Raw genomic sequence first — 20,028 nt, 5'->3', positions numbered from 1 at the left:
AACTTCACCTTTTAAATGTGACTAAATGCAAATCATATGCTGTGGAGTTTTAGATGTGTTGGAAATGGGTTGTTTTGAACCGTGTAAGTTATTTGTGTTCCACGGAAAGTCACAGGCAAAGTGAAACGCGAAGACTTTATGGACTGACTGACTGCTTTACAAATGGTTGTCAACTGTAATCAAGAAGACAAGTCGGTGGACTCGGGATCTTAATGTTTAAAACAACACTGGCAAGACAGCAGGATGCTTCTCTTGACTGGGTCTTCATCCTTGCCAAAATGTCAGAGAAAGTGTGGAAAATTTGTCACAATTTGCTAAATCAAGTCAGAACTCAGCTGAAAGTGAACCGTGAAAGTGATAACTGAGGGAGATGGGAATTCATTCAATCATTCATCATTTGATTCTGGTGCCAAATTGGTACCGGTGATTAAAAAGGTGTCCAAACTAGTGCTTCATAAATGGAAACCATTTTGTACAAAAACATTCTATTTTTATGGAATTTCAGGACATGCGAGTTAAACATTCATTCACTCATTCATTTTCTACCGCTTTTCCTCACGAGGGTCGCGGGGGGTGCTGGAGCCTATCCCAGCTGTCTTTGAGCGAGAGGCAGGGTACACCCTGGACTGGTGGCCAGCCAATCACAGGGCACATATAGACAAACAACCATTCACACTCACATTCATACCTATGGACAATATGGAGTGGCTAATTAACCTAGCATGTTTTTGGAATGGGGGAGGAAACCGGAGTACCCGGAGAAAACCCACGCATGCACGGGGAGAACATGCAAACTCCACACAGAGATGGCCGAGGGTGGAATTGAACCCTGGTCTCCTAGCTGTGAGGTCTTACACAGGGATGTGGCTAATTTATGGTTAAAAGAACTACGGTTGCCATGATGTTCCCAGCATCAAACATCGAGTGGCGGTAGGATTGCAAGGTTTATAGTGTGTCAACAATCAAAAGGTGATGGAGAGTATAATTCGAACTACAAAGCTAATTCGCCTTGAGACGAAATAGACACAGAACAACAACAAAAGCAAGAGAGACTGACAAAGTGTGTGACACAGGTATTATGAGACTGTCCAGTTCTTACGCTCAAGAAGACGACTTTGGTGGTTTTCGTTTCTCAGGAGGATGATGAAGATGATGATGAATGACTTTTCCTGGTAGGCTACTGTTTAACTAGCTGTCTTACATGCCAAAAGCCATCGGGCAGGTTTCAAAACAACACAGGCATCAGGATACCAATTTGAAGATAATGATGATCAATCAAGCTGAATCATCATTCATTTTCTAGCGCTTATCCTCAGGAGGGTGCTGGAGCCTATCCCAGCTGTCTTTGGGCGAGAGGTGGGGTCCACCCTGGACTGGTGGCCAGCCAATCACAGGGCACATATAGACAAACAACCATTCACACTCACATTCATACCTATGGACAATTTGGAGTGGCCAATTAACCTAGCATGTTTTTGGAATGTGGGAGGAAACCGGAGTACCCGGAGAAAACCCACGCATGCACGGGGAGAACATGCAAACTCCACACAGAGATGTCTGAGGGTGGGATTGAACTCGGGTCTCCTAGCTGTGAGGTCTGTGCGCTAACCACTCGACCGCCGTGCAGCCCAGAATCATCATCTGCTAAGTAAAAAATGACTACTCTTACACCTTGTCCTAAAAAATGGTTGTCCAAAAAAAGGTGAAAGTGGTCTTACACTTGGTAGTAATACCTCCAAATGTACCTTGTATGGCTTTTGCTTTTGATGCACCTTTTTTACTCGAGGTTATTATATTGCGCCAGTGTACCTAATGAAGCGTCCACTCAGCTTCCATTTTTAAGATCCACATCACGGTTTAGGCTGCAGAGATGTCTGAGATTGATTGCAGGTGATAAGAAACAAGCGCTCCCATTTGTCAACGCCACACTGACTACGCAGCGAGCGCCACTTTAGACACCGACGCCGCATGTTTGCATTGGACATACTTGGAATTTGCATAATATTCCAATATGGATGTAATTTGTGGGAAAGTGAGCTGCTCCCTTTTAAAATTCATATCAGTTCTATTCGCTTCGCTTCAAGTACAGAAACACATTCTCTCGCTCTCCTCCTTCCTTTTAACCTCGCTACTTTCCTGGAAATTCATTTTATCTCCCAGGAAGTCAGGTCTTTTCACCGGCTCTTATGGTAATGTCAGAGGATTGTCAATGTTTAATGAATGGCCGCAGGCAGGATTGTGCTTCAGAAATATCCCTGTGACCATGAACACGGGAGGTTCATCTATAATTCGCTTGCACACGTCTAAATGCGCATACACCGACATGGAGATTTAGTTTGGACAGGTTCCAGCTCATTTGCATGTCGTTATTTATAGCTCACGTGTGGGTTTCCCTGAATAAACGGACTGCAGAAGCTGCCTCGTGTTCCGCCTCATTTGGCTTTGATGGAAGGAGTGGAGCTGCAGGTAGCTCCGAGGTTCCCCACACTGCTCCCACTCCCGCCGAGGGGCTTTCCTTCCTTTGCTGCTCGCCACCCTTTAGGTGTGAAATAGACTTATATTGAAGAAGCAGGAAGTGGCGCTCTAGCTGCCTCTTGGAAAACCAATCCTCTTTTTCTTTCTGTATGTAACACGCCACATTCCACTGGATGAGTCCCAGACTGCGAGAAGCTGTCAGCAGCTCTGGGCCAGCTCTGGTTGGAACGACGTGGAGAGCATTTGATTTCTTCAATGCCCCCCTGGTGCTGCTTTGGGAAGTAAATGGATGCTGGTGGAAAGAAGGAAGGAGCTGAGAGGCCGCACTCGTAGAAGATAGACAGAAGCTATTCACACATTTATCAATCTGTCCATCCATGTACGGCGTGTGCATCCATCCATCCATCCATCCATCCATCCATCTATCCATGCATGCATGGGTACACCAAATACACCAGTCGTCATCATCTCTTCTTTTCTGATGTCTTGCTACCAAAGCCACTAACTGTTCGTATTGATTTGGCTTACTCGATTAATTGAAACAAGCTTCAGATTAATCGACTAAGAGAATAATCGTTAGTTGCAACCCTGTCTACTATTCGGATCAGTACGGTTTTATACATCATTATCCCTCCATCTCTGGACCTTCATTCAATCTTCCACCCATCCCTTTTGGTATCCATCCATCCATCCATCCACCTGTCATCCATTCACCAATCATCAGTAGCCACGTATACATGGACCCAAATATTCCAATTGCATTCAGTTTATTTGCTCTAACTGAAAGAATGTAACCTTTGTATACACCTCATTCCGAAAGAAAAGTGACAATCCGATTGAATATATAATCGGATTCACGGGGGTTGAATATTCCTTTCCCCAATCCGATTGAGGTATCTTGTACCCGCTCAAACGGAAAGTTGTCAGGGTGCGTTCTTCTTCTTCTGTTGTTTATTGGCGGTTGGCAAGCAGCTTTCGTGTGCTAAACACTTCTATACGCCATTCACAAGTCCAGTTTTATTCAAAAAGAAAATATACCGTATTTTCTGGACTATAAGCACAATGCCAAAAATGCATAATTAGGTAGAAAAAAACATACATAAGTCGCACTGGAGTATATGTCGCATTTTTTGCGTGCAATTGATTTTCCAAACTATGGACATTACGTCCTCTTGGAAGGCAAGTTCTAACAAGAAAAGAATCGAGAACAGGCTGAATAGGCGTAAGATATGCTAACACAATGCTTATTCAGCAAAAAATAAACATGAACAGAAAAGAACAGAAAATCTATATAAAACATGTCTCGAGTTTAAATATAAAATATTAAAAGATTGAATTTGATCATTTCCTGTTTAAATTTATCTTTCAGCGCATGCTCAGATATGACGTAACACACAGCTCGAGACGTTCTTCAGTTTTAAAAATGGAGGCAATCAATCGGCACTGGACTGCTGCGGGATGTTTGTTTTGGATCCAAACTGATTTCAAGACTGGACGAAGGAAAAACTCGCAATACGGAGGAAGTCGGGGGGAGTAAAATAGGGGAAGTCGGTATCATGTGATGTTGATGTTTACGTTTTACTGGGCATGCCCCATTGACTATTCTGTTTGATTATAGCGGCGCATGTAGACAAGAGATTGGAATATTCCTTTCCATGTATACCATTGTTTTCGGAAAGGTCATTCGGAAAAGGAAGAACTCCTGATGTAAACTTGGCTCGTGTCGGCCTATCCATCCATCTGTCCATACACCTTTTCCTGTCCATTTGTCTCTGTCCAACGACAGCATCTATCAAGGTATCCTCCCATCTTATTATGACTTTTTAAAGCCTAAAAGCTGCTGTGATTAAATTTTAACGGCGATGAATATTTCACCGCGTGAGTTATTTGAGAGCGGTACAGACCCAGGCAGTGAATGGAGGGATGCATGTTGAGAGGAAAAAAAAGTTGAGCTATTGAGAGTTAGCCCAGTTTGCTTCCCACTCTTCTTGTCATCCCCCACCCCCACTCCTTAAATCCGTCTCTCTGGTCTACGGCAATCGAAGGGCAGCGTGCGAGGACCGAGCCTCGTGTCAGTGGGGATGTGCATCAGGAAGCGCTGATTCATGACGGGTGTGTGGAGAGAGTGGCTCGGGATGACTTGCTACTGTAGGCGCTGTCACAAAATGTTCATCGGCATCACTCCCCCGTGGACTCACGTCATTCTATAAGCTGCGGTACGTGCGGTGGAGGCCGGTAAAGGACCGCTCCAGCCTACCACTGCTGCGTCTGGAACGCATATGCTTAGCAAGGATGTGAAAAGGCCTAATTTGACCAATGGGATTTACTCCAAGTTCTTCCAGAGACTCAGAGGTTTATTTTCTTTTAATTGTACCAAAATGAGTGGATCTGTTGCATCATACATGTGAAACGTGGCTGGCCTCAGAAAATCTGTGCATGATCCACAGTTCCTCCCCTTCAAAATAAAATTGGACATTGGTAGATGAAGGATACTGCCTTTGTTATTTATGATAGAAGTACATTTACTTGTTTGTGTCCATTTACCGTATTTTCTGGACTATAAGTCGCGCCGGAGTATAAGTCGTACAACGCCAAAAATGCATAATTAGGTAGAAAAAAAACATACATGAATCGCATTTTTTGTGGGTAATTTATTTTATGACCAAAACAGACATTACGTCCTCTTGGAAGGCAAACATTCATAAAAGAATAGAGAACAGGCTGAATAGGTGTAAGATATGCTAACACAATGCTTATTCAGCTACACAAAAAATAAACATGAACAGAAAAGGTGTCCAGTGTTTATGTAACATAAACAGTTTTTTCATTTATAAGTCGCTCTGGAGTATAAGTCACAGGAACAGCCAACCTATGAAAAAAATAGCGACTTATAGTCCGGAAAATATGGTATATCTATATAAAACATGTCTCGAGTTTAAATATAAAATATGAAAAGATTGAATTTGATCATTTTCTGTTTAAATTTATCTTTCAGTGCATGCTCAGATATGACGTAACACGCAGCTCGAGACGTTCTTCAGTTTTAAAAATGAAAAAAAAAGTGTGACTTATAGTCCGGAAAATATGGTATGTAGCTGGAAAAAGGCAATTGGGCTGGCAACCAGTCCAGGGTGTACCCCGCTTCTCGCCTGAAGACAGCTGGGGTAGGCTCCAGCATGCTTGCGATAAGCGGTATAGAAAATGGATGATATAAATGGAAAAGGGCAATTGTTTTTTATTACTTATTACATTTGTATGACTAGCCTAATGGTTAGCGTGTTGGCCTCACCGTCAGGAGATCATGACTTTGTATCGCCGTTGGAACATCTTACATCATTTTAGGTGAAGAGATCCTTTTTGAGGCGTTCAACTAAATGGTCCCAAATGGAAATCCCGAATACTAGACAGATGGGCGATGTTATACTGTGATGGATTTTAGGCTGTTTCATAAGATGTTGACAGGGCATGGCATCAAACTGTTATAACTCAGCTTCATCACAATTGATACATACGTATGATGAAGATGCCCCCATGTCGCCACTGGGTGACACCCATGACCTCTGACTTGCACTAACCCCGATTTGCATGAGGGTGCGAGGGCTTGAATTACGCACTTTTCAGAGAAGACAAAGATAGATTGTTGTTAGAAAGAGATGAGAAAAACGCCAAGTGGACTTTTACTTTAGCTGCAAACGTCGAGTCTTGAGAGTCATTAATCTATGTTCAAGTAGCGAGCTCATGGATCTCTTCCAAGCAAATATGTGATGGAGCAACAGACCTGACGAGGAGCAGAGATAAAGCAGCGGAGTGCAGATCTGATTAGGCTGAACTCCACAGGGATTAAGCACAACAGCTCCTTGTTAGACTGTACTTTGCTCCTGCACAGCACATCGGCCATTAGCAACAAGACTGATGGCAGTGGATGTGTGGGTGGCTTCACTAATTAACTCTCCTGCATGGTCACACAATCGGATTCACATATTAATACGCGATCAATGCACCACCGGTGCCGGATAAATAGCATCAGACACATCATGCATTATTCTGTTTTTTTTTACCGGCTGAAAAAATGAAGCGCTCATTTAGGGAGTCTTGCACGGGCACAAAGTGTTCATAATGTAACGTTCTGGAGCCAACTGCATTTGCATGCAAATTGTCATTAGCATTTTTATATAAGTTTTGCCCTGGAAAGAAGTCCCCGGAACAAAACGCAAAAGGCACACATGCAAATCATCAGCAAAGAACCACTTCAGAGAGGACATGATATTAAAAAGAGCTTTCAGTAGGAAGATGCAGGGCCTTTCTGCAAACCACTATCATAAAGAAATTGTGAAATGAATACTTCTTCAGACGGCAGAATTTTTTATACAGCTTCTGCATTGAATTGGATTACATGTTTTATGTCACCATTTATTTTAAACATGAAATTTCAAATGAGTGACTGGAAATACTGTAGTATTACTTGTACCATGAATGATGCTCGAAAAATGGTAAGAAGCAGCAGAGCTTATTTAATCCCAGAACTAACGCAGAACACAATGGGCAGGTTCTTCCTTCCAATCAGCCAATCAGGACTGTTGTGGCTCTATCTTTAGCCGGCTACACATACCTCAGTATGGACACTAACTCCAGCTGGACACTTCATCAACGCTCCCACCCTTCAACACTACACTGCTAGCAGCAGCAAATACAATAACAGACATAATCAACAGAGCGCCGATAGATTGCTGTAATACAGCACAAGGACGCAGAACACAATGACCGTTCATACACTGTTGAAAAAAAAACGCAAAAGGTGAACTTTGATCTAGCGACAAAAGTCATTAAAAATCGAGATCAACAGTCAACAAAAATCGATGAATCAATTAAATATAGCTGCCAATGATACCATTTAGAAAGCTGCATTTTTCTATATGGCACAAACATCCATAGCATATTGTATGTATATTAGTATTTACCAGTGTTGGGCATGTTACTTTAAAAAAGTCATTAGTTATAGTTACTTGTTACTTCACCAAAAAAGTAACTGAGTTACTACCTGAGTTACTTCACTACAAAAGTAACTAGTTACCAGTAAAAGTAACTATTGCATTACTCGCCCCTGCTGCCCCCCATTATGTTTCTGTGGTTTTGCATTCTTGCATTTGCAAGTTTTTTTTTCGGGGATGTAAAGTACATTCGACATGTACATTTTTACCTTTGACCTCAACGAGGTTAAAGTAGTATCTGTACTTCCCTTTGGCAAACGCTGTCCTCCTCACTCGAGTCCTCCTCACTCGCCATCTCTCGCTATGCTATGCTATCTACTACTTTGGATGTGCTCTAAACACCCGCCCACCCAAGTTCTCTGATTGGCTGAAGACGCCATCTTACTAAACCTTAGCCAATCCTCATTGCTTGTGTGGTTATTTCACCCCCTCCCTTGTCACAGATTGGTTATGAAGTCGGTGATATATTTTTAGGCGGCTTCAGTAACGTGCAGTAACGGGGTGTCGAAAATCGTAACGGCGTTATGCTGACAGTAAGAGTAATTAGTTAGGTTACCCGTTACTGAAAAAGGTAACAGCGTTAGTAACGCCATTTATTTAAACGCCGTTATTCCCATCACTGGTATTTACAGACGAGGCCGTACTCCCTTCACGCATAACCAGAGCGTTCATTGCAAATTGCATATGTACAATACAAAGGTTCGAATTTGAAATGATTCCAGAACGCAGACATACTGAGCTAGCAAGCTTGTTGCTTTGAGGACCACAACCGTTACCGGACATCCCTAATAATAATACTTATTTTCATAGCTTTTCTTATTAAGCTTTGCATTAATTAGTGAGACAGGGAGAGAGTTGCTGGATTCATGCTAGCTGAAAAAGCTAAACTTCCGTGTTCTTGGTGAAACAGGGATATAAGCTGCAGTTCCTCGTGACCCAGTGCAGGATAAGCCGTATGGATGGATGGATGTTTTTCAGGAGCTTTCAAAAAAAAAAAAAAGTTCTGTAGCATTTGATCTGCCTGGGTCAAATTCGGGTGAAGGCAACATTCTGGTGTAAAAGTCTGAAATCAGTTGCATTTCTCCCAAACTCTTCCTCCCCGTGGGAGCGTTTCATCTCCAATGATGTAAAGTAACCAGGCTTCACTTGTTCTTTTCTCTGCACCATCAAAAACGTTTTTTTCTCTAATTGCTCGAATCTGTCCTGTCAGATTTTACGGCTTTTCCATCACTCTACTCGATTTTCGGCTTTTTCTTTCCCCATCACCTTTGGAAAGCAGAAAATCCGTCCTATCAGACATGAACAGGAGCTTGTTGAGTTGACGGACGACCCAGTGGAATCTTCTCATCTGATCCGTGAAGGCACCGTGTGGTGAGGATGATGAGTCTAATTAAGGTAGCGCAAGAAGTGATCCACACCATTTGAAATGTGTCACTTTCTCTCTTTCGTCCTAGTCGGCATTCTCTTTTACCAGCAACTCTCTTCCTCAAAGTGACTCATCCGTAATGGTCTCATCTGCTCCAATGAAGCTCCACTTTGTTTCGAGTTGGAGCTCTGTATGGTTCACTTTTCTTCATGTCTCCTCCTGGTTCCATTATCTTCATTCCTGTTCTAAGCTTCCATTTCTATCAATTGTGTTGCAGGGTGAGGGAGGGTAAGGAGCAATTTCCGAGGGTGATAGATCTTCCAGAATCTGTACCTATTCCAGCTGTATTTCTTTTGGAAGTTTTGCGTGGCTGCACGGCGCTCGAGTGGTTAGCGTGCAGACCTCACAGCTCGGTGACCCGAATTAAATCCCACTCCCGGTCATCTCTGTGTGGAGTTTGCATGTTCTCCCCGTGCATGCGTGGGTTTTCTCCGGGTACTCCGGTTTCCTCCCACATTCCAAAAACATGCTAGGTTAATTGGCCACTCCAAATTGTCCATAGGTATGAATGTGAGTGTGAATGGTTGTTTGTCTATATGTGCCCTGTGATTGGCTGGCCACCAGTCCAGGGTGTACCCCGCCTTTCGCCCGAAGGCAGCTGGGATAGGCTCCAGCACCCCCTGCGACCCTCATGAGGATAAGCGGTAGAAAATGAATGAATGAATGAATCTTGTGCTTGTTTCAATGAATGTTCCGGACCTTTGCAGGACAGGAAGTGATGTCTTGGGTTCAGAGTTTAGCCTATGTTATTATTTGGATTATTATGATAAGGATTGTTGGCTGTTGTGAGATCATTCAAATCAAATCATTCAATGATGGCCAGAATGATGGTCAGAAAAAAACTCCCTGAAAGCGAGCATCAAAGCCATCCCAAACTTATTTCGGGGCTCACTTCCAAATGTGCAAATCTCATTATCGGTATTTGTTCGGTATTTTCCGTCATGGTAGGCTTCTGAATCTTGCTCCACAGCTAAAACAGGATCAACGCAGGGAAAAACATAACCTCCGTAAAACTGTACAAAGATGACTGTACAATGTTAATGGGTGTTGTCTTATATACGCGGTACATTTGGGTCAAATTGGGACTTTTCTTACCTCTGTCAAAACTAAAGCCCCTCTCACTCGTAATACTACAAATACTCAATTTCCTGCTTCTCCTCCACGTCTTTCTCATCCGGTTGTTCCGGTCATCTCCATCCAGTGCCGTCATCCTGTTGCTTAAGTAAATCACTTTTCATGTACAACATAAACAATTCATTGAGCGTGTATCTGAGACGATGTCAGGATACAATCATTTACAGTCGCTACGATGCTGGGAATGATTACATTTGTTTGCTAATCAGACTAATGTCAGAGACGTTCTGTCGCCGGAGGAATCATTTCTATTAGCATCCCTGAGTAATGAGTCAATGAGCACGCCGCTAAATCTAATCACAGAGTACAATCAGTCCGAGTCCTGTACCTGCCACCTTTCCCCCAGACTCACAGTTGAAAGGATGGATGATGAATCTCGAGTCGTTCATCGTGGTGTTGTTGTTGTTACTATATGTTCTCAGATTTATGACTTAGTTTGTCTCCCACATATTCCCTCTGAGGCGTCGAGATTGAAGCTTTAATCACCAGACTCAAAATGAAATTATTTGTTGTTTACACTTCTTTGTACCACACTAATACTGAAACATTTCATTTCATAGCTATACCCATCATGTAAATAGTACGCAACCAAAATATAAAGCAATACATCTTTATTTAAAGTATTCCCTCATTTATCACGGCCATTTGCTTGGCCAGTCAAGTCAAAACATTCAGACATCCCATTGTGTACATGGTGTAACTCCGTGATTTTCAACCACTGTGATCGTCAGGTGTGCCGTGAGGAATTATCCAGTATCACTTTTTTTTATAAAGCGGTAGAAAATGAATGAATGAATGAATAATATTTATGAATCATTTTCTACAAATAGTATGTCATTGTCGAGTGTCCGTGCTGTAAAGACTGGCACAGTAATGTAATATTCGTCCGTGTGGCAACACGGAGCTGATTGGCTCGTTCCTCCAACAGAATTAGTGATGCACTTGAGAAGTCGTGGTGACAGTCATGGAGAAGTTTTGAAAAAGGACAACTGCAAACTCCGAACTGGGCCCTGGACAAGATTCTGACCCGGAGGAAGGTCCTAGTATGAGTGGTGGCAAAAAGAAAGCAAAGACGGTGAGCTCAAGGCAATATAGTGAAAGCTATCTTTCGTTTGGATTTACCGTCACCGGGGATGAGACACCTATTCCATTGTGCCTGGTATGTGGCGAGAAGCTATCCAACAGCGCCATGGTGCCAAGCAAGCTTAAACACCATCTCCAAACGAAGACACCCGTCGCTTCAAAACAAGCCAATGGACTATTTTGTTGGCCTGCGTGTTAACACAGCGAAACACGCAACGTTTATGAGAAGAACCACAAAGGTAAATGAGAAAGCGTTCAAAGCTAGTTACCTAGTTGCCGAACTCGTTGCTAAATCCAAAAAGTCGCACACTGTGGCAGAGACATTAATACTACCTGCCTGTAAAACGAAGATTTTCTGATCTTCCTTTGGACGGTTTTTGGTTGACTGCTGCAAAGGAGTTCCCATTCTGGCCAACAAAGCTGTTCTGACGTTGCTCCCATTTTCCACAACATATCTGTGTGAGCTGAGCTTTTCAAGCCTAACTGCTAGTGTAAAAACTAAAAACAGAGAGAGACTGAGAGCTGTTGAAGAAGAGCTTCGTGTGTGTCTTTCTTCCATTCCTGCTCGGATATCGGCTTTGTGTTCATCTAAACAGGCCCAGGTTTCACACTGACTGAGTACAAATAAATTACGAAATTATATTGTAATTAAATATACTGTGCAGTGTCATTTTGTAATATTTTTGGTTAGTGGTGTGCCACAAAATTTTTCCAATGTAAAAAATGTGCCGTGCTTCAAAAAAGGTTGAAAAACACTGGTGTAACTCATAAAGCGCTGCAAACAAATTGGTGAAAATTTGCCAAACCATGACTCCAGACACTAGCCACGTTTACATGGGGAGTTTTTCTCTTTCCGAAAATAATGGTATACATGGAAAGGAATATTCCAATGTCTTGTCTACATGCTCCGCTATAATCAACCAGAATAGTCAATGGGGCATGCCCAGTAAAACGTAAACATCAACATCACGTGATACTGACTTCTCCGAGTTTTTCTTTCACTTGTTGGAATAACTCCGTATTGCCAATTTTTTGTTCGTCCAGTCTTGAAATTAGTTTGGATCAAAAACAAACTTTCCGCAGCAGTCCAGTGCCGATTGCTAACCTCCATTTTTAAAACTGCGCTAAAAGAACGCACCCGGGATGAATTTAAACAGGAGAAGATCAAATTCAATCTTTAAAAAAAAATAAATTATAATTAAACTCGGGACATGTTTTATATAGATATATATTTTCTTTTTTGATAAAACTTGAGACTAAAGACTTGTGAATGGCATATAGAAGTAGATTCGGTTCCACAGATGGCGCTAATGCACACGAAAGCTGCTTGCCTACCGCCAATAAACAACAGAAGAAGAAAAACACCACAAAGAAGAACAACTTTGAGCAGGTACAAGATACCTCAATCGGATTGGGCAAAGGAATATTCCACCCCCGTGAATCCTAATATATATTCATTCAGATTGGCACTTTTCTTTCGGAATGAGGTGTATACAAAGGTTAGATTATTTCCGTTTGAGCAAATAAACTGAATGCAATTGGAATATTTGGGTCCATGTATACGTGGCTATTGTTGTCTGTGCTGTTATTTTTCTGACAAATACACCAAGTGATGGAACTGTTATTAAACCCTAAAGTTTGACCCAAAAGTATGATTGACATGAATACGCTCTACAAACCCCGAGTGTCTAGCGCGCAGGCCTCACAGCTACGAGACCCGAGTCCAATTCCACCCTCTCTGTGTGGAGTTTGCATGTTCTCCCCGTGCATGCGTGGGTTTTCTCCGGGTACTCCGGTTTCCTCCCACATTCCAAAAACATGCTAGGTTAATTGGCCACTCCAAATTGTCCATAGGTATGAATGTGAGTGTGAATGGGTGCTTGTCTGTATGTGCCCTGTGATTGGCTGGCTCGCCCGAAGACAGCTGGGATGGACTCCAGCATATCCCGCGACACTTGTGAGGATAAGCGGTAGAAAATGAATGAATGAATGAACTGCCATCATTGACTATTTGTCATTGACTACCACTTTGAGGATCCTGTATTAAATATATGGTAGCGTGTCCTCCAAAGCATTGCAAAAATTGCATGTGTTAGTTGTGTTGTTGTCCACCTCATTAGGCCCCCGCGAGGAAGAGAGCCAAGTGTGTGTGTGATTATAATTCGACACAAACGTGACAGTGAGCGCCGTCGCAGGTTGGACCATCGATACACAAGCGTGCTGTCACGCAAAGGAGCGACACATCCGCGGCAATAAAGCCATAAGACCCAATTCTTAAAAGTGATGTGATGCGCCGTGACAGCGTGATGCACAATAACTGTGCACCGAGACACGCAATGTGCTCTCGTGGCCTTACCATGTAATGCAGACATGCAGCAAATAACCAACGACACACACATGCATCATTGCATACCTGTAGATGATGCAGGCGCAGTCCCTGCAGGTCCCGCAGTTCTCAATGTCCTGGCCGGTTCGGTAAGAATGTCTTCTGTTGAAAAGCACAGAGATGACATATCAGGGGTAAAAGGATGAGGTTCAGTGTGTGTACGTCTGCGTGCCCCTGACTGACTTAGGTGCAGACACTCGTGCAAAAATGATCAATCCTCTCTGTGAAGTCACCCCTGATGATTTTTTAATGAACAGGAACCATACCCATTCACCCTCCACTCCGCTTCCAACTCGGGCTGTTACGTAACCCGTGAGTCACTACGTCACTCCGGGCATAAAATAATGCTTATGAGGTAAAAGTCAAGTCTGCATGCATTAGACAGATCCCTCATCACCCAATTCCTATGTCGGAGCACGCAAGAAGGGAGAAGCCACAGAAGTCTGCGTAGTGTTGTAGTGCTGGCAATGGTGCAAACGCCGTGATTGGGATTACACGCCTCAGACGCTTCTCCGTGGATACACATTCATCCATCCATCGCTCATCGTGCACTATGTCGTGGAGATAAGGCATTAGAGATGACTAAGAAGCTTACAGTAGATTAATTAAACGATTACGAGAGTCGTAAAAGGTTTACACTAAACAGCATCCGAAACCACCAACATGAGATTAAGATACAGATATTTTGGGGAGGGGGGGTGCATGTACGTATGTAGGGCCCATGTGTCATAAGTTGTTCAGCAGGACTGACAGGAGACCTCATAAAAATAACTACAAATGCTCCCCGTGCCTTCCCACCTGGCGTTCCTCCCGATATTTCATGTTCCTCGTCTTGATGCTCAATGTGCTCCCCTGCAGTTTTTGCATTTTGGTGCTCACCATGCTTGAACACTGTGTTCTGTCCGTGCGGCGTCAGTGCAAGTTACCCATAATGCTTGGCTATAAATGTTTGAGCAGTATCACAGCATAGCTTAGGCACAACAACCGTCGACATGGATTAGTTTTCCCTTTTTGAATATCTTGTGTATATTCTATTAAGGGAGCAACGCAGTTGTTTAGCAATGGTATCCCACAACATCCGGACGGTTTGTGGGCTCACATCATAATCTAGCATATTATCTGTAAGGTTTACCAAAAGGAAAAAAGGGAACTCCATTGGGAATTACAGTGTTTATGGTGCGGTTAATTGAATATCCGAAAATGTCTTCAGACGTGTTAATGTTTACCAAAAAATATACATATGTTTGTTCCATTTATTTCAATGTTGACAATAACAGGTTCAGTTAAGAGTCAAATTGTCTTTATTATGAACTGCACGGGTGGGCTGCACGGCGATCGAGTGGTTAGCACGCAGACCTCACAGCTAGGATATCCGAGTTCAATCCCGCCCTCGGCCATCTCTGTGTGGAGTTTGCATGTTCTCCCCGTGCATGCGTGGCTTTTTTCCAGTTTCCTCCCACATTCCAAAAACATGCTAGGTTAATTGGCCACTCCAAATTGTCCATAGGTATGAATGTGAGTGTGAATGGTTGTTTGTCTATATGTGCCCTGTGATTGGCTGGCCACCAGTCCAGGGTGTACCCCGCCTCTCGCCCGAGAGCGAGGATAGGCTCCAGCACCCCCGCGACCCTTGTGAGGATAAGCGGTAGAAAATGAATGAATGAATGAATGAATGAATGAATGAACTGCACAAGATAAGCAGATAGAAAATAGATGGATTTGAGGCTGTAGTTTTTGTACTTGGATTTTATACGATTACCTTCGTGAGTGGCCCCGTTTGTTTGTTTTCCTCTGATGAAAAATTAGCTGTCATTGACTAAAACAGCAGGTACTTGGTCACACGCCGGCGTTGACTTTCCACACCACCAGCAGTTCATAACTTATGTATTCTGACTGAGTCTTAACGTCGGCTGCAGACGACCAGATGGCTCTTTGCACAACACATGGCCCCGAGGTGAGAGCCCCTGCTAGCCCTGGTTTACAGCTCCATTAGCCTGAGGCATCCAGTCATATTATATTTACAAGTCCAAATGTGGCATAGTGCCTCGTTTGACCTTAGGCTTCAACACATTTTCAAACCTAGACTCCTTCATTTAACCTCTGGATAAGTAAAGTTTGACACCACAATCCTGGTTGGTTACTCTTTAGTTTAGCTTTGATTTCATGTGTTCATGTGTAGGTGAGAACAGTTAAGTAGATAGTACTATTATTTCATCATCCAACTGAAATGTCCCTTTTATGTTACAATACGCAATAGTAATTTCCCTCACTGAGGGTGTTTACCACCAAGTACATCTTTACGGACGATGGCATCATTTTTCATGTCTGTCAGTTCTGTTAATGTGAACCACTAAAATGAAAGATTGCCTCACCCATCTTTCTCAGCCTCCTTCTTCTCCAGATCTTGAATGACATCCAGCAGGACCTTGATGGTATTTTGGCTGGTCTCCAGAACCCCCTCCAAGCTGTGGAGCTGGTTCTGCAGGCTGCGGATATCGTGCAAGGGCCCTTTGGGACCCAGGAGTTTCTCAGTCACTCGGGCCGGGTCCAATTTACACCTGGCCCCAGCTACTAAGCCACCAAGAATTTCCTGCACCTGTCTTAGAGTGTCCGCCTGGGCAGGTGTCAGGGACTTGTCCCCAGAAATGGTGCACCCCTTGGCCCCAGCGCAGCCTTGCTGGTTTGGAGGGAGAGCGTGTTGACTGTTGGGGGCGTTGGCTCCTGCACAAAGCATTTTGTGTAGTACCCCAAGCTGAGCCTGGGCTGAGCTGAGACAGCTGGGCTTAAAACAGGCCTTGGCGGGAGAGGATTGCCTTTCTCCCTTCATCACACAAACCGGTGGAGTTTTAGCTCTCTGCTTCAGCGAGCTGGCTCTCTCACAGAGCTTTGGTGTGTCCGGACATTTTATAGCTTCTTTTTTCTCCTTCTCCTCGTCTTTATCCTTCTCGTTGGCCTTGATGTCCGCCCTGAGCATTGGTGTTCGGATTGCAGTGCCCAGCGGATCATTTCCAGTTTTGCGAGGCGTGTAGGGTGGTGGTGGCGGTGCAGGAGGCGGGAGTCGAATGCCCCTCTTATCCTGAGCGTTTAAGGGGGCCTGAGAAGGAGGGGTGTATGGCGGCGCTGCTCGAAATGTTGACGAGTACAGAGGAACAGCTTTTGTTGGCGTTGCACAAGCGTTGGGAATATATGTTTTTATGAGTGGAGGTGGTGATGTGCACGTTAGTTTGGGAACGGGAGAGGAATAGGGCGCTATGCCGATGCTGACGGAAGAGGCGTTTTGCAAAGCTTGACATGGGATGTTGCAGTGTGAGACAGTGTGTATGAGAGTTGCACAGGAAGGGGTCGCGGGGTTCTGGGGAGGCCCATGTGGACGAATAGGGTGTGTAGTGGTGTAATAGGAGATGGAGGTACAAGATAAAGCGGTTTGAGTCACTATCGTGCATGGTGTTAGATTTGTAGAGGGTGAGGTATTTGGAGGTGACTGCGTTGTATTGGGAGCAGTGGTCTGGCTCGTGGGTTCACATGGAGTCACATTAGTGGTTGGAGGAGGGGTATGACAGGTGAGGGGGGGTGACGATGCCATGTTTGGGATAGGGGAGGTGCCGTCCTGGTTGGAGCATGCTGGTGGTTTGGGCGATGGACTGGAGTGGACAAGGGGTGCACTGTTGGTCGCTGGTGGTGTCACATGAGTGTAGTATGGGATGGGGTGCGTGATCACAGTAGGGGCAGAACAAGGGACGGGTAGTGTGGTGGGCGCATCTGGAGTGGTGCATGCTAGCTCGACTGAAGAGGTGCAAGATGGCTCAGTGCATACTTCAGGGGTCGGTGTCGGTGCGCTTGTAGGTGGGGGAGGTGTACAGTAAGGCACAGTCGTTATTTGCGTGGAGAGAGTGTCCTCTAACACATTTAGTGGTACAGGACTCTCCGATTTGATTTGCACTGATTTTGTCTCAAGTGGATTTGGAGAAGCACACAGGCTGTGTGGTTGTGTCTCCGACGGTGGATGGCTCGGACGCAAAGGACAGGGAGCGTCTGTTTGGATATGAGTGGCACGCTGTGCAGCATTTAAAGGTGGATCTGGTATGGAGATGCTGTTTTGAATTTGGACTGTGGATTGTTTGTCTTTCAAAAGTGGAGACTGGTGTTGACCCTCAGTTTGACTTTGTGTAGTGCAATATTTTGAATGACCGGTGCACTCAGTTTGAACTCGAGCGCTGCAGAGCCTGGTATTTGAGCTTGAACAGGGGCTCTCAGTCTGAGTGGGAGTGGTGCAGTAGTGCACTTCCTTTCCAGGATCGCTTGTCGTCCTATTCAGACGCTTTCTCCTCCTGACCAGTGAAGGAGTGACGCTTCCCTGCCGCTTGGGGCCATCTCGGCAGGATGCAGTGGAACAATGGCTTGGCTCAGTATTGTGAAGGACTGATGGAGGACAACTGTGCCTGGAGCTTTTTGAGACAGCAACAGATGAAATAATGTCTGTCCTGGAGGATTTTGACCTCCTTTCTATCACAGTTCGATCTGTAGACCCCTGGGGACCGTTCTGATCCTTGGACCCCGGCAGCTGCACGTGGTTGTGTGAAAGGTACTCATCCTGGGAGTCGTGTTCATCATCACCATCTATGCCAACGGAGTCACCCAGGCTGTGGCTACGTGTGTGGGTGGAAGAGAGAGACTTTTTCAGACATGGTGAGGTTTGGATGGCTGTGCTGGTGCTGGGCCGCCGTGTCATTGGCAAGGTCAGGGAGTTAGTCTGTGGTGGTGCCCAGCATCGACGCGTTGGGCCTGGCGTCAGTGGATGAGGAGGGGCCCTGGCCAAGAAAGCAGCCACAACCTCTATAGTGCTAGCCATGTCCCCACGCACTGCCCCCACCACTGAGGTTTGGCCAAGGAGACTGTCTGTCCGTGGACCGTCCCTGTCCGCCCACGGCTTGGGGGATCTGCCGCTGTGTTTGCGGAGAGGGTGGGGGCTGTTGCAGTCAGCCAGTGGCCTCTGATGGCTTTCTCCCGTTCCACTATTCCCACTGCTGCTGCTCCCGTCCTCCAGGTCTTTAAAGCGGACCTGATGGGTGCGATTGCGACGCCTCTTGAGGCGACTTTCGATGTCCGGGGAGTCACGATTGAGCAGCACGGAGCGCACCGTCATGGTCCCGGACTTTTCCGCCAGGGCGCTCTTGCCGTTGGTTTGGCCAGTCAGCAAGTGGTGGGGCTCTTTGCTCACCATTACTCTTGCGTCTCACTGCCCCCCACCATCCAAAGTCTCTGCAGGCAATGCAGTTATGTTGTGATGGCCTGGTTGTATCAGCGCATCACCGACGGTGGTCCTCCATTGGCCTCACAGTATACTTGTTCACTATCGGGTCACGCACTGCTTATTATCCCTTGTCTTTACTCCAAGGACTTACTTTGCAGTTAAAATCGTCCTCAAAAAAAGACAGAATTACCATATTCACAACTCAATGTGAGGAAAAGTCCAAGATAGGAGTAGATTACAGCTATTAACACAAAGAATTAAGTCCTTTCTGTTCTACACATACAAAAATAAATATATGCAGCATGAATATTATTTATCCCCTCGGCTTCCAAATTGCTGCGTTGCTACGTATTCCCGTTTTTCTTCGATCTTTCCAGGATATAAACTCTTAATTGAGCCAGAACGATTACCACTGAGTAAGCAGGGAGGATGCAACCTGTCCATCAGTTTTCTGTCCATCACATCAGTTGGACGACCTCGCCAACCGCCTCGTCCCCCGAGCCCGTAGCGGAAAGGACGGCCAAGTTATGGGCAGGACCGGCCTCTCCATCACTGCCTACGTCATTCAGCTTTTGTCGTTCTCACTTCCTTCTTTTTATTGCTCCCCTTCAACGCGCCTTTCTTCTCTCAGCCCTTCTTTCAGTGAGTCATTTCCTCGCGGTTCAATACAGTAGGAGCTCCTATAAAAACACAAAGGAGAGACAAAGAGGAGGTGTGAGAGACTGTAATTGTTCCCATATTATTGCATTTCCATTGAAACACAGCACGCTTGTTCCTCTGTATAATGAAGAAGTCATAAGGTAGGCAGCTATTTTAAAAATGCATGAGAGCTGGGACAACACAGAATGGAGGAAGAAGAGATCAATCAGCAAATGTAATGACAGGGTGGAGGTGGCAAAAGAAAAGGCTCAAGCAGCGTGCAACTAATACGATGGAAAAAAAGGGAGATTGTAATTACGGCCCATACACACTGGCTGCAGGCCGTACTTAAGTCTGTTTATGTACGTGTACAATAATGTCATTGTGGCAGCACATGAGATGGCTCAATGCTGCTCCCGCTCTCGTGTTCATGTTGTGACTGTTGTCATATTCCTCACATGCGTGTGTCGTACGCAATCTTTCCTTTCCGCCGTGTTCCGTCGACGTCGTCAGTGGCGGCGACGGCGGCACTTATGGGGTGCTTGATGATGTGCCATGGTGACACCCTCTCTGATTCATCTGCTCGCTGTGTGACAGTCTGTCCACTGCGCTCGGCTGTGCTTTCATCACTCCGGATTCAGCCGCG

General features: G+C 44.9%; 1 protein-coding gene across 3 annotated transcripts in view; it reads right to left on the bottom strand.

Moving 5' to 3' along the window:
• Positions 1-20,028, bottom strand: part of LOC131113394 (mucin-2) — a 47,503-nt gene that overhangs the window by 19,319 nt on the left and 8,156 nt on the right. For 2 of the 3 annotated variants that reach the window (XM_058064244.1, XM_058064246.1), the window contains 2 exons: positions 15,865-19,423; positions 13,520-13,594 (listed from right to left, as the gene is read on the bottom strand). In XM_058064244.1, coding sequence (XP_057920227.1) covers positions 13,520-13,594; positions 15,865-18,713 — 2,924 coding nt within the window. In that variant the 5' untranslated portion in view covers positions 18,714-19,423. The remainder of the gene's footprint in view (positions 1-13,519; positions 13,595-15,864; positions 19,424-20,028) is intronic. The other variant, XM_058064247.1, reaches the window with a different exon arrangement.

Source organism: Doryrhamphus excisus, chromosome 2, assembly GCF_030265055.1.
Source record: "Doryrhamphus excisus isolate RoL2022-K1 chromosome 2, RoL_Dexc_1.0, whole genome shotgun sequence".
In the NCBI taxonomy this organism is placed as follows: Eukaryota; Metazoa; Chordata; class Actinopteri; order Syngnathiformes; family Syngnathidae; genus Doryrhamphus; species Doryrhamphus excisus.
The sequence above is the reverse complement of the archived record's forward strand: the minus strand, read 5'-3'. Positions and strand labels throughout refer to the sequence as shown.